This window comes from Sinohyriopsis cumingii, chromosome 2 (genome assembly GCF_028554795.1).
Source record: "Sinohyriopsis cumingii isolate HCF-2022 chromosome 2, ASM2855479v2, whole genome shotgun sequence".
Lineage (NCBI taxonomy): Eukaryota > Metazoa > Mollusca > Bivalvia > Unionida > Unionidae > Sinohyriopsis > Sinohyriopsis cumingii.
The window spans coordinates 148,219,570-148,238,652 of record NC_142962.1 but is presented as its reverse complement, the minus strand read 5'-3'; the positions used below and the strand labels follow the sequence as shown (position 1 = coordinate 148,238,652).

Here is a 19,083-nt window from a genome sequence, read left to right as displayed (position 1 = left end):
ACTGTAATGGCTGTAAATCTTGGGACACGAAACAATAATGTAAGCAAAAAAGGATTCTCAATTTTGTTGAACTAAAGGTACGAAAATAGCCAGCCTCATGGTACCGTACATGTGGCAACTATTTTCCCCTCTTTGTATATCCGACCTTATTCCCTTATTGTCAACTCGTAAAGCATTTAGTATTGTTTATCATAAAACACATATTCTGAATTAGTTTTTTGAGGACACATTTGCTGCGTGGTATGTATTTTCATTCCTTCTTTTAATTTAACGATGGTAAATATCATTGGTATATATGGTATAAAAATGCCAGGTGTTCACTTGTGTAAGTTTCATTCGTGGGAATGGCGCTACAGCAGATGTAGTTACAGCATTCACAGTAATCATTCCTGCGATTGAAATTAATTGTGGACGATTTTATTGTTGTGGTTTACTTTTTTGTTTGGTTTATTTTTTTTTGTTATTATTGTAGAGTTTAAAAAATCATTTTTTTACGTGAATACTATTTAAACATAACATTCTATTTAGTGAAGAAGCAAATTCTTTATAGTAAAGTAATTATTTCATCACAACATTAATTCACAGGTGATACAACAGAACATGTAGGACTTGTCTTGTTTAGAAGAAATGAAACTCAAAGACATAATGTAATAATCATGTGTTCTCTGCAAAAATTGGAAGATATCATGAAATCAGGAGGTAGGTGTGAAGCGACCCCAAAAATCAGGAGTTTTTTTCCTCCCGGCGTGAAAGTTGACAGGTATGGTGTAAGGCTGCTTACATCAAAGCAAATTACAACTCAGCTTTTACAGTATTAGCATCGAGACATATTGTTTCTTCATTGTGTTGTCATACTGGGATTACATTTTAACGAGTTAGGTATCTACAATTTAAAAACATATTTACCGATGAACTGATACAAAATGTTCAATGCAATAATGCATAAACAAATAATAATTGAGTCAAAAGGGAGAGATAGCATTACAGCAACTCGTTATTGCTAAATTCTTGTCATCGTTCGATCAAATTGTACACAAATCTAAATTAGACAGAAACAATAAGAAAATAGAAAGATTAAATAAATTACTTTTCAAACAAGTTTATACCTTTTCTTTTTAATAATCATGCATGCCAACCTCGAGGTAAGTATACATGTAATTTTTTTAAATATAATTTTGCCTAAATAAATGCATTTAAAACTTACCTTGTGCATCTTGAGATGTCTCAGAGTTGTAGATTGGATTATGCTCAGGTCATGTACTTTTCTGTGTTTTTACCTGTTCAGTTTGGGGATTGGCTTATAATCGAACGGGCTCATACGCGAGTATATATGGCAGGATGAAATGGAGATGCCACTATTTATTGTTATTGATTAAATTTTGTTATTTTCATTGTCTAAGGGGACTTGTATTGCATTATTTCTTCCCAACAGTCTTGCTCAGTTCTCTGTTGATGTTCTATCTATCCATTCACACCGGGCCATAAAATCAAGGGAGGTCATCCCCTAGATAACGCCAGCAAAATCCATTTAACCACCCCTCTTACTAAGAGGGCAATGTTACATTTACCCTTAATGACTATGTGAAAGTCAACATTCACCTTAACCAAGCATCCAATATTATCCAAACAAATTACTGAATCTGCTTGAAATTTCTTCCTTATGAACACCCACTGTTAAATCAGGGCTGGGGCAGATATAGTTATTGTGTAAACAAGAGGCACTTTGAATAAGATGTGGGGCCTTGTTTGGCCCAGTGGTCTAAAGTGTTCACCTTTACCGATCACTGGCATCTCACCTGTCCACATGGGTTCAAGTCTCATGCTTGGTCAATGTGGGTATGCGAGAAAGCTTACCAGCAGCTTCCTGTGGGTCAGTGATTCTTCCTGGGGTTTTACTGGGTTCTTCCTCCACCAGTTATAATGGCCACAATATAGAGCCCATCATGCTGAAAAATGGCTTTAAATGCACCATTACAATAACATCCAAAAGCAGAAGGCAAAGAATGCTTTCAAAACATGTCATAAAGATCTTAATTATCACCACACAGACACAACAAAACTATGCATGTGGGACTGTTTACAACAGATCTTAAGATCTAAATTATCAACATATACACACAGTGGAAACTGCATGTGGGACTGTTCATAAAATGTCATACCAATTTTTTTGCTATAAGCTGAGGTTTTGATTCTGACTCGTTACATTTCTGTCTTAAAGCTAGAATTCTAGTGGTCCCTCAGTATACAGCAGCCCCTCAAATAATCCGGGTATGGTCATGGATTCCACTATATTGAAAACATTTTGCGATATAGCTGCTTCCTCAATTTGTCTGACCCGACTTTATTTACTTGGTAATCAGAATTCATTTTAATGTGATAATATACCAATTTATAATGTTTTGTGAGGATTAATACTCTTTTATGACATAGCCTTGACTGAACAAATTTGATCCCACTAACAACATAGTATATTTCCATGACTTCATGAACCATATTAAAATAAGTAACACTAACAAAAGCAATATATACAAGTTAAAGGCTGCTACTTCATTCCCATTTTCTTTTTAAATTCATTTTTTAAAGTACATGTAAACAAAATGAAATTTTGACATCATTGTGTCCTATTGCAATACAAGAACACTACAATGATCCAAATTTAAATTCACATTGATTTAAAGTTCCATCATATGGAATTATTCAAGATCCTTAACAAACTTCATTGTAGACACACATTGTTACATCAAAATAATTGCCATAACCTAAATGGGAAGCTGACTGTAGCCAGTTATTCACAACAGTTAGAAGAGTTGTTATCAGACTAGCTAGGAATAGTTTGTTATTACTCTAGTTATCATAGGTTTGTTGTCACACTAGTTATTATGGGTTTGTTATTATCCTAGTTATCATGGGTTAATCACTCTAGTTATCAGGGTTTGTTATCACCGTAGTTATCATGGGTTTGTTATTACCTAGTTATCAAGGGTTTGTTCAAACAGTAGTTAGCACAAAAAATGTATCATGCTAGTGTGCCAAGGTTTGCTACCACACTAGCAGCAAGGGTTTGTTAATGATACTATTTAGCCAGGTTCTGTTTTCATACTGTTTAGCAAAGAACTGTTATCATACTAGTTAGCATGGGTTTACTATCACACTTGTTAGCATGTGTTGGTTGGTTATCACACTACTTGGTGAATGAGGGATCAACTTTTCCCCCTGGAAGACAATAAAGAAACTACTATCGGATCACAAGTTGAACTGTGTGTTTTGTTTGCTGGTGATTAGTTGACCTTGGGGTGCTCTGTTTTCAAGATGAATAATTTTTCTGCACACTTTAATGCATAGATTTACGGGAAACATTTTGGTGTAGTGCCCACAACAGTTCTGAGAAGAAAAAAATATATTGAGTGACATGGTGACCTTGTCCATGGACATGACAGAAAATCTACTTACATCAGAATCTGGCCCTTGGTCAGCACCAGGGCACTGGAAGGTAACATATTCATGGCAACGCTTGTGCACTGCAAAACTGCATACTGCAATGAAACAAAAAAAAAAAGAGTTAAACTGTGTACCAATATTTAGAACTTTCACTTAAAGAACGTTTTTGAATTTATTTAATAAAATGACATTTGCTTTTATTACTAAAAGCAACTGAACCCACCATAAAATCCCACTGTTCAACACTGAATTAGTTTCAAGGGCTAAATAATTATATTTGATATCATTAGTCCATTATTTATAAGCAAGTCAAATAACATCTAACTTGTCTTAAAAAGCCACCACTAGGACATGTGGTTGTTTAAATGAGATTAATTCCTATAAAATAAGTTGATTATGGGATCTTGAAAAGGTGGCTGTATAAAAATGGATGATTGCTCCTTATTATACCTCGCTGGTCCTAAATGAAAACAGCGCCAATCTGACATCCAATATGATCACCACAGCAGCTAATTTAAAAATCTTGGTATCGCTGATGAATATCAGAAATGGTTTCAGCAACAACTAGTGACAAGGAAAAAATGGTCTCATCTTAAATTCCTGGAAATTCATTTTTAAGCCACTGGAGTGTCAGTCCTTTCAAGGGACCTTGCTTACCGCTTTGTTTGGTAATAGTGGTAGATTTTTTTCAAATATATACCTTTTATTCCATCAAGTAGAAAATGCCTTTGCTATGTCTAATGCTAGGTCAAATGCTAGGTCTAATGCTATGTCTAATGCTAGGTCAAATGCTATGTCTAATGCTAGGTCAAATGCTATGTCTAATGCTAGGTCAAATGCTATGTCTAATGCTAGGTCAAATGCTATGTCTAATGCTAGGTCTAATGCTATGTCTAATGCTAGGTCAAATGCTATGTCTAATGCTAGGTCTAATATATCAAAATCTTTTCTGGAATACTGAATACCGGTATGTTGCTATGGTGTTCTTCAGTGTTCTCAAAATAAAATTTTATGCCAGCTTTGATGTTGGATCAAATGAACTTGGATAATGAGAAAATGATAGCGAGAATGTTAAAAAAACAAAGTGCTCTTTTGTAGAAATTGTGTCACAACTTGCTTACAATACAAAGGCCTTTGTGTAATTCGCCCAATATCATTGCAAGGAATATATAGCAAGCCAATTAAAACAGTGAGTGTAATTGGAATGTATACTACTTCAGCTTTGTTGGTTTGTTCAAAAACTTCTATCCCACCAAAAAACTATACAATAATTTCATCAAATTTACAAAGTGGACTACAGAGACATTTCAGTTACTGGAGAAATTCCTTAAATCTGATAAGTAAGGTCAAGAGTGCATTGCTACTAAATCAAATTTGTCAGCAAACATGAGGCCAATATTGTGTCATAAAATACTTTTTGCCCTGGATTGCATTTAAGGCTCAATTTGCTCTCATATGCTGGAAGATATTTTTTGCCCTGGACTGCATGTAAGGCCTAATGGACTGTCCTGCATGTTGGAAGATACTTTCTGCACTGAGATGCATACAAGGCCAATCATATTCTCCTGCATGTTGGAAGATACTTATTGCACAGGAGTGCATATAAGGCCCAATGAACTCCTTCATGTTGGAGGATACTGCCCTGGAGTGTATATAAGGCCCAATGGACACCTGCATGTTGGAAGATACTTTTTGCCCTGGATTGCATACAAGGCCCAATGGACTCCTACATGTTGAACAATACTTTTTGCACTCAGATGCATACAAGGCCAATCGTTCTCTCTCGCACATTGGAAGATCCTTTTGCGCTGGATTGCATATAAGGCCCAATGGAATCTCCTACATGTTGGACAATACTTTTTGCACTTGTATGCATACAAGGCCTATCATTCTCTCCTGCATGTTGGAAGATACTTTTTGCCCTGGATTGCGTATATGACTCAATGAACTCTCCCACATGTTGGAAGATACATATTGCACTCAGACGCATACAAGGTCTAATGGACTCCCACATGTTCGAAGATACATATTGCACTCAGACATATACAAGGTCTAATGGACTCCTGCATGTTGGAAGATACATATTGCACTCAGACGTATACAAGGTCTAATGGACTCCTGCATGTTGGAAGATACATATTGCACTCAGACGTATACAAGGTCTAATGGACTCCTGCATGTTGGAAGATACACATTGCACTCAGACGCATACAAGGTCTAATGGACTCCTGCATGTTGGAAGATACATATTGCACTCAGACGCATACAAGGTCTAATGGACTCCTGCATGTTGGAAGATACTTTCTGCACTTGGATGCATACAAGGCCCCATGGCCTCTCCTGTATGATGGAAGATACTTTTTGCACTTGGATACATACAAGGTCTAATGGACTCCCACATGTTGGAAGATACATATTGCACTCAGACGTATACAAGGTCTAATGGACTCCCACATGTTGGAAGATACATATTGCACTCAGACGTATACAAGGTCTAATGGACTCCCACATGTTCGAAGATACATATTGCACTCAGACATATACAAGGTCTAATGGACTCCTGCATGTTGGAAGATACATATTGCACTCAGACGCATACAAGGTCTAATGGACTCCTGCATGTTGGAAGATACATATTGCACTCAGACGCATACAAGGTCTAATGGACTCCTGCATGTTGGAAGATACATATTGCACTCAGACGCATACAAGGTCTAATGGACTCCTGCATGTTGGAAGATACTTTCTGCACTTGGATGCATACAAGGCCCCATGGCCTCTCCTGTATGATGGAAGATACTTTTTGCACTTGGATACATACAAGGTCTAATGGACTCCCACATGTTGGAAGATACATATTGCACTCAGACGTATACAAGGTCTAATGGACTCCCACATGTTGGAAGATACATATTGCACTCAGACGTATACAAGGTCTAATGGACTCCCACATGTTCGAAGATACATATTGCACTCAGACATATACAAGGTCTAATGGACTCCTGCATGTTGGAAGATACATATTGCACTCAGACGCATACAAGGTCTAATGGACTCCTGCATGTTGGAAGATACATATTGCACTCAGACGCATACAAGGTCTAATGGACTCCTGCATGTTGGAAGATACATATTGCACTCAGACGCATACAAGGTCTAATGGACTCCTGCATGTTGGAAGATACTTTCTGCACTAGGATGCATACAAGGCCCCGTGGCCTCTCCTGTATGATGGAAGATACTTTTTGCACTTGGATACATACAAGGTCTAATGGACTCCCACATGTTGGAAGATACATATTGCACTCAGACGTATACAAGGTCTAATGGACTCCCACATGTTGGAAGATACATATTGCACTCAGACATATACAAGGTCTAATGGACTCCTGCATGTTGGAAGATACATATTGCACTCAGATGCATACAAGGTCTAATGGACTCCCACATGTTCGAAGATACATATTGCACTCAGACATATACAAGGTCTAATGGACTCCTGCATGTTGGAAGATACATATTGCACTCAGACGCATACAAGGTCTAATGGACTCCTGCATGTTGGAAGATACATATTGCACTCAGACGCATACAAGGTCTAATGGACTCCTGCATGTTGGAAGATACTTTCTGCACCTGGATGCATACAAGGCCCCATGGCCTCTCCTGTATGATGGAAGATACTTTTTGCACTTGGATACATACAAGGTCTAATGGACTCCCACATGTTGGAAGATACACATTGCACTCAGACGTATACAAGGTCTAATGGACTCCCACATGTTGGAAGATACATATTGCACTCAGACATATACAAGGTCTAATGGACTCCTGCATGTTGGAAGATACATATTGCACTCAGACGCATACAAGGTCTAATGGACTCCCACATGTTCGAAGATACATATTGCACTCAGACATATACAAGGTCTAATGGACTCCTGCATGTTGGAAGATACATATTGCACTCAGACGTATACAAGGTCTAATGGACTCCTGCATGTTGGAAGATACATATTGCACTCAGACGTATACAAGGTCTAATGGTCTCCTGCATGTTGGAAGATACACATTGCACTCAGACGCATACAAGGTCTAATGGACTCCTGCATGTTGGAAGATACATATTGCACTCAGACGCATACAAGGTCTAATGGACTCCTGCATGTTGGAAGATACTTTCTGCACTTGGATGCATACAAGGCCCCATGGCCTCTCCTGTATGATGGAAGATACTTTTTGCACTTGGATACATACAAGGTCTAATGGACTCCCACATGTTGGAAGATACATATTGCACTCAGACGTATACAAGGTCTAATGGACTCCCACATGTTGGAAGATACATATTGCACTCAGACGTATACAAGGTCTAATGGACTCCCACATGTTCGAAGATACATATTGCACTCAGACATATACAAGGTCTAATGGACTCCTGCATGTTGGAAGATACATATTGCACTCAGACGCATACAAGGTCTAATGGACTCCTGCATGTTGGAAGATACATATTGCACTCAGACGCATACAAGGTCTAATGGACTCCTGCATGTTGGAAGATACATATTGCACTCAGACGCATACAAGGTCTAATGGACTCCTGCATGTTGGAAGATACTTTCTGCACTTGGATGCATACAAGGCCCCGTGGCCTCTCCTGTATGATGGAAGATACTTTTTGCACTTTGATACATACAAGGTCTAATGGACTCCCACATGTTGGAAGATACATATTGCACTCAGACGTATACAAGGTCTAATGGACTCCCACATGTTGGAAGATACATATTGCACTCAGACATATACAAGGTCTAATGGACTTCTGCATGTTGGAAGATACATATTGCACTCAGACGCATACAAGGTCTAATGGACTCCCACATGTTCGAAGATACATATTGCACTCAGACATATACAAGGTCTAATGGACTCCTGCATGTTGGAAGATACATATTGCACTCAGACGCATACAAGGTCTAATGGACTCCTGCATGTTGGAAGATACATATTGCACTCAGACGCATACAAGGTCTAATGGACTCCTGCATGTTGGAAGATACTTTCTGCACCTGGATGCATACAAGGCCCCATGGCCTCTCCTGTATGATGGAAGATACTTTTTGCACTTGGATACATACAAGGTCTAATGGACTCCCACATGTTCGAAGATACATATTGCACTCAGACGTATACAAGGTCTAATGGACTCCCACATGTTGGAAGATACATATTGCACTCAGACGTATACAAGGTCTAATGGACTCCTGCATGTTGGAAGATACATATTGCACTCAGACACATACAAGGTCTAATGGACTCCTGCATGTTGGAAGATACTTTCTGCACTTGGATGCATACAAGGCCCCATGGCCTCTCCTGTATGATGGAAGATACTTTTTGTACTTGGATACATACAAGGCCTAATGGACTCTCCCACATGTTGGAAGATAGTTTTTTTTTAACTAATGCCTCTTTTGTCAGCAATATGTCCAGTGCTGGTCAGAAGTAGTAAAAGCAAAGTAGGTGAATTAGATCTTTTATTGTCAAGCAAAAGATCACATTCAAGTGTTTTTTTTATTGTTTTCTTTTTTTAAATAAAGAATTCTGGTTGCATTTCTAACATTGGTTTTTCATATTGTTTGTAAAACTATGTCAGGCTGTTTATCATGTACATGTACTGCTGTTGGTGATTAAACTGAACAATACCCACTTGTCACCAGTGCAAACTCTTCAAAGTAATATGTTTTTTCCTTCTAAAATTCTTGATCTCAACCCTACAAATCCTATTGAAAATAACTTCAGTTTGTCCATATGATAATTTGGTTAATTTAAAGTGATTTCACAGTATGATATTCATCTATTCCAACACCTGTTTTACAGCACATCTTAAAAAATGAACATTCCAAATTGAATTTGTTACTTTTCAACTCCGAATCTGGAAATTTCATGTACTATTTCATGTACTATTGAAAAATTATTAGAAATTTTTAAAATATAATATCCAGAAAACTGGAAGGTAAAAATATGTAGGCTCATCACAGTAGCCATGACTGTGCTGATGTGCCATTAAACCATCCATCCATTCATATATATATATATATATATATATATATATATATATATATATATATATATATATATATATATACATATATATATATATATATATATATATATACATATATATATATATATACACACACCTCTCCCTCAATAACTTGTGCATAACGGGGTCCACAAACATAGACTGCACTATAAATGAGGCACGAGTTACCGAGGGACCTCCAAACATCGGGGAAAAAATCACTTTGACATCGAGAAAACTGGGGGGGGGGGTGGCGTTAGGGAACTGGGCTGTTTAATGACTGAATCCTCATTTAACAATCACGTCGATAATAATTTTTAAGTTAGTTCAATTTTTGTGCCTTTTAACTTTTCTTTTACTCCACCTCTTTTTTTTTAAATCAAAAGACATAATTAATGTCATAATACAAAGGAGGCCAGCTTTTAATTCAGTGCAGCAATACAACAAATACTTCCGCAATTCAGTTATCAAAACACGGTCGGCACTTAATTAGGTTCTCAGATAAATGCTTGCGGACATAGCTGTTACAGCAGATTGACGCATTTTACGTTTAATTACAAGAGGACACATTGCATTTTTGACGATTACACTTAAAAGAAACTAAAAGATGGAACTAGAACACAAATTTCAGCTGATAAAAAATTTATTTAATTTGTATTTATTTATTAAAATACTGCCTCCACTCGGCATAAGTGACATTTTCACTGATCGAAATTTCCTTACATATCATTAATTGCGGGGTACTAGGAATGACGTTTGAAAGAAAATGTAAAAAATTGTATGAGCTATTTTTAAATTTTATATTTCATAGTGTTGATGAAAATTTCTAGGTCTTATCTACCGTTTTCAACGATAAAACGAGCGATACATCAAAGTTTCTGTTACCAATTTTGATTGCGATTTTCTTCAAGTTCAACAAATAGGGATAAATATTTGGGGTATTTTTGGGTTTTCAAAATGGAATCCAAGCCTGACACCGCGTTATAAGCAGGTTCGCGAGTTATTGAGGGAGTGGTGTGTGTATATATATATATATATATATATATATATATATATATATATATATATATAATAATGAGGACTTTGTATAGCGCCTAATCTTTAGAAGCTCTAAGTGGTTTACAACGTTAGACAATACCTATAAGATAAGAAACATAATAATATTATTGCAAAAACAGACATGAAATTAGAAAAACATTTTAAAAAATAATAAAAAACATGCTGAGAATATTTCAGGTAGGGAACATTATTACGTCTTTAAGCTTGTTCTTGCTGTCGAAATAAGTGAGTTTTGAGAGCCCTCTTGAATGTGATTACTGTGTCTTTGTGTCTAAGTTCAGTGGTCAATTCATTCCACGTTGCTGGGCCCTGGTATGCAAAAGAACGCTGTCAATATGACTTTGTTTTCATAGTGGGAATAATGGGTATGCGATTGTCAGAAGAGGATCGTAAGTATCTTGCTGGTGTGTACACATGGGTGAGGTCAGATAGGTATGTTGGACTAGAGTCCGACAGTGAAATGTAGCACAGAGAACAAATTTTGTGTTTGATTCTGGATCAAATGGATAGCCAGTGTAGGGTACAGAGCAGCGGGGGGGGGGGGGTGCTCTGATCGTGGTACTCTAAGTATGATTCGAGTAGCTGTGTTTTGAACTTTTTGAAGTTTCTGGAGTAGATATTAAGATGAACCAGACAGAATTGAGTTACAATAGTCCAGTCTTGAAAGTACTAATGAACACACAAGTGTTTTAGTGGCATCAACTGAAAGATATTTGCGAATTGAGCTGATGCGTCTCAGCTCAAGATATGCGGCCTTGCATAAATTCATGACATGTTGGTGCAATGTGAGAGTACTGTCCAGAGTAACACCTAGGTTTCGTACTGATTGTGTGAATTTAATGTTGGCGTTGCTGATATTTATTGTTTGAGGTAAAGGATGTGAATGAGAAAGTCTTTGTGTTGTGATCAGAATGGCCTCAATTTTATCATCATTCATCTGCAGCTTGTTACAAGTCATCCATGATTTCACATCAGAAATGCACCTCTCTACACCTTGGATGGTAGCATCAACTTCTGTTGGGTGGCTAGATTTGTATATTTGCGTGTCATCAGCGTACAATTGATGAGACACTGGATGATGATCTATGACACTTGTGAGCGACTGAGTGTACAGAATGAAGAGAATAGGTCCAACAACATAACCCTGTGGAACACCACAACATAGATCAACTGGGTTGGAGTGTATTCCATTTGCAGATACAATTTGTGTCCTGTTGACCAATTAGGACTTGAACCACAGTAAGGCTGTATCATGAATGCCAAATGCATGCTGGAGACGGTGAAGTAATATATCATGGTCTATTGTGTCAAATGCTGCAGACAAATCAAGGAGGATGAGGACTGTAATCTTTCCGCTATCCAATGCAGAGAGAATGTCATTAACTACTTTTAGAAGAGTAGTTTCAGTACTGTGGCAAGGGTGATATGCAGATTGTACATTGCTAAAAAGACTGTTTGAATTTAGATGAGATACAAGCTGGGATAGAACAACCTTTTCTAAGATTTTTGAAATGAATGGAAGATTAGAAACAGGGCGGTAGTTCTTTCAATCATTATGGTCTAGTGTTGGTTTCTTCAGCAGAGGCTTTACAATGGCAGTTTTGAAAAATGATGGGAATTCCCCAGATGAGAGAGAGGTATTAATAACATCAGTTAGTGAAGGCAATACTGGATCTAAGCACTCAAGCAGCAGTGATGTTGGAATTCGATCAAGTTCACATGACTTTGGTGCACTCTTCATCACGACTGTGCGTACGAAATCCATAGAGACAGGTTCAAATGCTGCTAATGGTTGCCACTCAAATTCTGTATCCCAACTGTATGGTGATGATGAGTCAATTGAAATTGTGGTGTCAAGCTTATCTCTAATGGTTTGTACTTTGTTACGGAAAAAATTTGCAAACATGTCCGGAAGGTCAACTGGAGAGAAGGTAGTTGGAAGTGGTGTTGATTTGTTCCTTGACATTAGCTTGTTAGTAATCTTGAAGAGCTCTTTGCTGCTGGAACTTTCCACGATAGTGTAGTGGGCTGATTTCACTGCATGGACTATATTTGTGACATTCTTCTTAGCGACTTCATAGATTTGCTTATGAATAGTAAGTCTGGTGGAAAGCCAGAGCCTCTCAGCTTTACGGCGGTCTCTATATATATTAGTCCTCTAATATCATTACAAAGCATACTTATATGTGTGTTTTATCACAAAGTACTCTTATATCACTACAAACAGCTACTTCTAAGATGTTAACTGGGGTGATTTAAACATGTAAAAAAAGAGACATGGACCCACCTTTGCTTGGAAGGATAAATAACTGACAGAGACAAATAAGTGTCAAGAGACAAATATATGAAAAATAAATGACAAGGAAGAAATAAGTGACAAGAGACCTTGCCAACTCCACCTTTTATTTAGACATGACATAAAAGAAGGTAAAAAAAAATGTTTAACAATGTGGTTAATCTAAGGTGTGGAAGGGAATATGTATTAACAGACACACAAAAGGACACCAAAGTGAGCACTATATGACCTTCTGCCAATAGTGGCTCAACAATAAAGTTATGGAAAGGATCATGATTAGGTGCATATTGCTTTTCTCAAAAATGCCCACCATATATACTTGCTTATAAGTCAAGTCTAACTGCAAACTGCACAGACCCAAATCTGCCATTGCTTAATGTGCCAGCAGATCTGGGTTTGTGCAGTTTGTTAGGAGTAATCAGTAGAACAAACAACACAGACCTCAATCTGCAGGTACATTATGCTACAGCAGATCAGGATCTTTGTTATTTGCAGTTTGAAAAAACTTATAAGCTAGTACATACAGTATGTGTTCATATGAGTTAAGAGGCTGCTTGTAACACTTGTACAGAAGCAGTTTCTTTGTCATGCTAGTAAGCTGTTCCAGACACTATGTCACTGTTACTGCCTATATAATGAATGAATCTTGCTCTGCACCATGTATCCTAGATTGACATCTCTCCCCTCTTGCATGTTAACACAAAAATAAAACAGAACAGATTTAGTATCTGTTGCTAAATGAAACCTCTCAAGCAATCAGAATAATGTCTACCTATGTCTACCTATAACCTGCGAAATAAATCAACTGAGATATAATTCTGTTATCACATTTAACCATCAAGGCTCTGCTGCCAATAGCTGGAGAAAAATCTCATCGGTTTGGGGGGGATCTGGGTGCATGGATACAGATTACTTGGGGATTCCAGCAAACACAATTACTACACAGCAAATACTTGGAATTATCAAACCATAAATATGTACACAACTTTACCATACTTCAGTATCAAGAAGGGCATTACCAAACTATGACTACTTGCACAACTTTACCAGAGTTCAGGGCCTAGAAGGGCATCACCAAACTATGACTACCTACACAACTTTACCAGACTTCAGAGCCTAGAAGGGCATCACCAAACTATGACTACCTACACAACTTTACCAGACTTCAAAGCCTAAAAGGGCATCACCAAACTATGACTACCTACACAACTTTACCAGACTTCAGAGCCTAAAAGGGCATCATCAAACTATGACTACCTACCGGTACACAACTTTACCCGACTTCAGAGTCTAGAACATCTTCACTAGCCAAGAATCCGATGTGTCAACCCTATCTCCACCTTGGCAGTTTGATCAGATAATTCAGTGCTTCAGGTCTTTGAATTTCATTGAATGTGGCAGCAAGCAACTGCATTTAATCAAAATAAAATTGTTCAAATCTGAACACTGTTCCAACATGAATGATACAAGTGAAGTACACAACTGGAATAGACCGATGAATAAGCAAGTTTCCACTGCCAGTCCGCGTTTGTACAAGTACATCCTTTCCCTCAAAAAACTTGTACTGGCTTCTCTAAGGTATGTAATCATACTTTTGATGTTAAACGTACAAAGTATCCTTTTGAAGTCAGTTGCCTCCACCATTTTTGGCCGGTATACAAAGCAACAATGCACAGCTGTTACATGCTACTGGTTAGTTGGTATTACATACAAAGGGAGACAGCTCATGAATTCCAATGACAAAGCACTCAAATATCTGATCAACCCACCAAGGTGTAGACAAGGTTAGCATATCGGAACTTTGGCAAACGAAGATGGGCCTAGAATGGCTTCTTACACAACTTTACCAGACATCAGAGCCTAGAAGGGCATTACCAAACTATGCCTACTTAGACAGCTTACCCAGACTTCAGGGCCTAGAATGGCATTACCAAACTATGCCTACTTACACAGCTTACCCAGACTTCAGAGCCTAGAAGAGTATTATCAAACTATGATAATTAAACAACTTTATCACACTTCAAAGCTCTGTAGGACATTACCAAACAATGACTACTGACAAACTTTACCAGACTTGAGGGCCTAGAAGGGCATTATGAAACTATAACTACTTATACAACTTTAATAGACTTAAAAGTCTAGAAGGGCATTACCAAACTATGATACTTAATTTACACAACTTTATCACACTTTCAACAATGTTTCTAGCACAACTAGACATCTAGGCTAAACAAAAATCTCTTGAAAGCAGTTGCATTTGGATGTAAACAGAAGTAGCCCCAAAAATGCATTTCTAGCCAAATTTCAGGCAAAACAGACAAAAATCTCCAGGGGTTAAAGAGTTAATTGTAATCTTTCGCTCAGAGAACATCATAATGCAAAAAAATTTCACTGATATTACTGTCGTCTGCTTAACAACCCAAGGCATATCATTGAATAACAACCAAATGGACAGGCATACAAAAAAAAAACAAGGCTTATGTAGTGACACCACTATCCAATGGATCTGCATACAACAACCCCATGATCTATTAGTGACTTGATGTAAAACAGCAATATACAATAATATGAATTCAAAATATGTTTTACTGAAGCAAATGAAATATTGGTAGATACATGTCTACTGGTTCATATCAACATATAAAACTTTCCTCAATTCTTGTTCCAGACATATTTACCTTGGGCTGCTTCTCATGGGTCGGTGGTTTTTTCCGGGTTTTCCCGGGTTCTTCCTCCACCATTAATACTGGCTGCCATGTATAGCCTGTCGTGTGCTGAAAAATGGCGTTAAACCCACAAGAACAACAACCTTGCTTTGACTTCTGTGTTACTATTATGCACAATGAAATCACATCCTTTGTCATCTTTGTCAAATCTGCATAAACAACACAATATTTTGCATATGTGCGAGTTCTAACACAATATTCATGATGGGTGTCTGACCTGTATAATTTTGCTTCTGACACAAATATTCATGATGGTGTCTGACCTGTATAATTTTGATTTTTACACAAAATTCATGATGGAAGTCTAAGTATTAAAATTTTGACTCTGAAACAATATTCATGATGGAAGTCTAAGCGATATAATTTTGATCCTGACAATATTCATGATGGAGGTCTGATCAGTATAATTTATATCCTGAAACAATATTCATGATGGAGGTCTCATCAGCACAATTTTTATTCGGACACAATATTCAGGTCTGATCAGTATAATTTTGATTCTAGACCAGCTACTGGTACTTGTCAATAGAATCGAATTAAGTCTTGGAAAGAAAATCCAATTCAGTATGACCATCCATTCGGAAGACATATTTTCAAAGTTATCATAATGACAGATCAGCACCATTTTCATGACCGACTAGACATTATATGAAGTAATTTAGTGAAACTCACATTCTGCTTCAACCATTCATTTATCAGAAGTAACAATACCAAGTTTTTCAAGATGGCCACAATGATAAAGTCTTATTGTCACTTAGAGCCATGTACATATCATATAAAGTCTCATTGTCACTTAGAGCCATGTATATATCATATAGTCTTATTGTCACTTAAAGCCATGTATATATCATATAAAGTCTTATTGTCACTTAAAGCCATGTATATATCATATAGTCTTATTGTCACTTAGTGCCATGTATATATCATATAAAGTCTTACTGCCACTCAAAGCCATGTATATATCACATAGTCTTATTGTCACTTGGTGCCATGTATATATCACATAGTCTTATTGCCACTTAGTGCCATGTATATATCACATAAAGTCTTCGTCACTTAGAGCCATGTATATAGCACATAGTCTTATTGTCACTTAGAGCCATATATATATCACATAGTCTTATTGTCACTTAGTGCCATGTATATATCACATAAAGTCTTCTTGTCACTTACAGCCATGTATATATCATATAAGTCTTATTGTCACTTAAAGCCATGTATATATCACAAAGTCTTATTGTCACTTAGAGCCATGTATATATCACATAAAGTCTTATTGTCACTTAGAGCCATGTATATATCATATAGTCTTATTGTCACTTAGAGCCATGTATATATCACAAAGTCTTATTGTCACTTAGAGCCATGTATATATCATATAGTCTTATTGTCACTTAGAACCATGTATATATCATATAGTCTTATTGTCACTTAGAGCCATGTATATATCATATAAAGTCTTATTGCCACTCAGAGCCATGTATATATCAGATAAAGTCTTATTGTCACTTAGAGCCATGTACATATCATATAAAGTCTTATTGTCACTTAGAGCCATGTATATATCACATAGTCTTATTGTCACTTAGTGCCATGTATATATCATATAAAGTCTTATTGTCACTCTGAGCCATGTATATATCACATAGTCTTACTGTCACTTAGAGCCATGTATATATCATATAAGTCTTATTGTCACTTAAAGCCATGTATATATCACATAAAGTCTTATTGTCACTTAGAGCCATGTATATATCATATAGTCTTATTGTCACTTAGAGCCATGTATATCACAGTCTTATTGTCACTTACAGCCATGTATATATCATATAGTTTTATTGTCACTTAGAGCCATGTATACATCACAGTCTTATTGTCACTCAGAGCCATGTATATATCACAGTCTTATTGTCACTCAGAGCCATGTATATATCACATAAAGTCTTATTGTCACTTAGAGCCATGTATATATCACATAAAAGTCTTATTGTCACTTACAGCCATGTATATATCATATAAAGTCTTATTGCCACTTAGAGCCATGTATATATCACAAAGTCTTATTGTCACTTAGAGCCATGTATATATCACATAAAAGTCTTATTGTCACTTACAGCCATGTATATATCATATAAAGTCTTATTGCCACTTAGAGCCATGTATATATCACAGTCTTATTGTCACTCAGAGCCATGTATATATCACATAAAGTCTTATTGTCACTTAGAGCCATGTATATATCATATAAAGTCTTACTGTCACTCAGAGCCATGTATATATCACATAAAGTCTTATTGTCACTTAGAGCCATGTACATGTATATATCATAAAAAGTCTGTCACTTACAGCCATGTATATATCACAAAGTCTTCTTGTCACTTAGAGCCATGTATATATCACAAAGTCTTCTTGTCACTTAGAGCCATGTATATATCACATAGTCTTATTGTCACTTAGATCCATGTATATATCACAAAGTCTTCTTGTCACTTAGGGCCATGTATATATCACAAAGTTTTATTGTCACTCAGAGCCATATATATATATATATATTGTCACTTAGCGCCATGCATATATCATATAGTCTTATTGTCACTTAGAGCCATGTACATGTATATATCACATAAAGTCTTACTGTCACTCAGAGCCATGTATATATCACATAAAGTCTTCTTGTCACTCAGAGCCATGTATATATCACATAAAGTCTTCTGTCACTTAGAGACATGTATATCACATAAAGTCTTATTGCCACTCAGAGCCATGTATATATCACATAGTCTTCTTGTCACTTAGAGCCATGTATATATCACAAAGTGTTTTTGTCACTTAGAGCCATGTATATATCACAAAGTGTTATTGTCACTTAGAGCCATGTATATATCATATAAAGTCTTTTAGTGCAAACCTGATGTCAATATAATAAATCAATCAAGTAATGTTGTGATAATATTATCAAGACAGTTGGTGTGGACACATTACTGGATATCCAGGGGGCACCATTTTCATAGGAGACCCTGAATAAACGTATGTAGATTTCATTGTAATATTCCAAAGTAAGGTAGAAGCAGAGATAAAAAAAATTATCCTAGAAAGTATTTGTATTAGGGTTAAACAGCATAAAGCTATATGGTGCCAATTAAAGGTAAAGTTCCAAGATTATAAGTAAAAGGAATTGCACAAAACATCTTAGGAAGATAAACTATTCCAAATAAGCATAATATGAAGTCCTACACAATAAAAGAGAAAAGGTAAAGATGCAAATATAAAAAAAAACTGCATGTAATTTTATGGAGATCAACCCTTCTAAGCAAATGCAAACATGAAATACTAGTGTTCCAGTTTCAAACAGATAGAGTGGCAACCCAGCCCTCTGCCCCTATGGTGCACCCCTCTGACAGTTTCAGTACAAATCTGCCTTCTTGATCTGACAAAGTATCATACTGGATTGACACTTTCTATTTTTAGCCAGGCCT

The 19,083-nt window shown here is 36.7% G+C and overlaps 1 protein-coding gene across 2 annotated transcripts in view; it reads right to left on the bottom strand.

The window, feature by feature from the left end:
• LOC149806048 (calcium-dependent protein kinase C-like) overlaps window positions 1-19,083 on the bottom strand; it is a 278,539-nt gene that overhangs the window by 223,883 nt on the left and 35,573 nt on the right. For both annotated transcript variants that reach the window (XM_089950915.1, XM_089950913.1), the window contains exon 3: window positions 3,451-3,533. In XM_089950915.1, coding sequence (XP_089807041.1) covers window positions 3,451-3,533 — 83 coding nt within the window. The remainder of the gene's footprint in view (window positions 1-3,450; window positions 3,534-19,083) is intronic.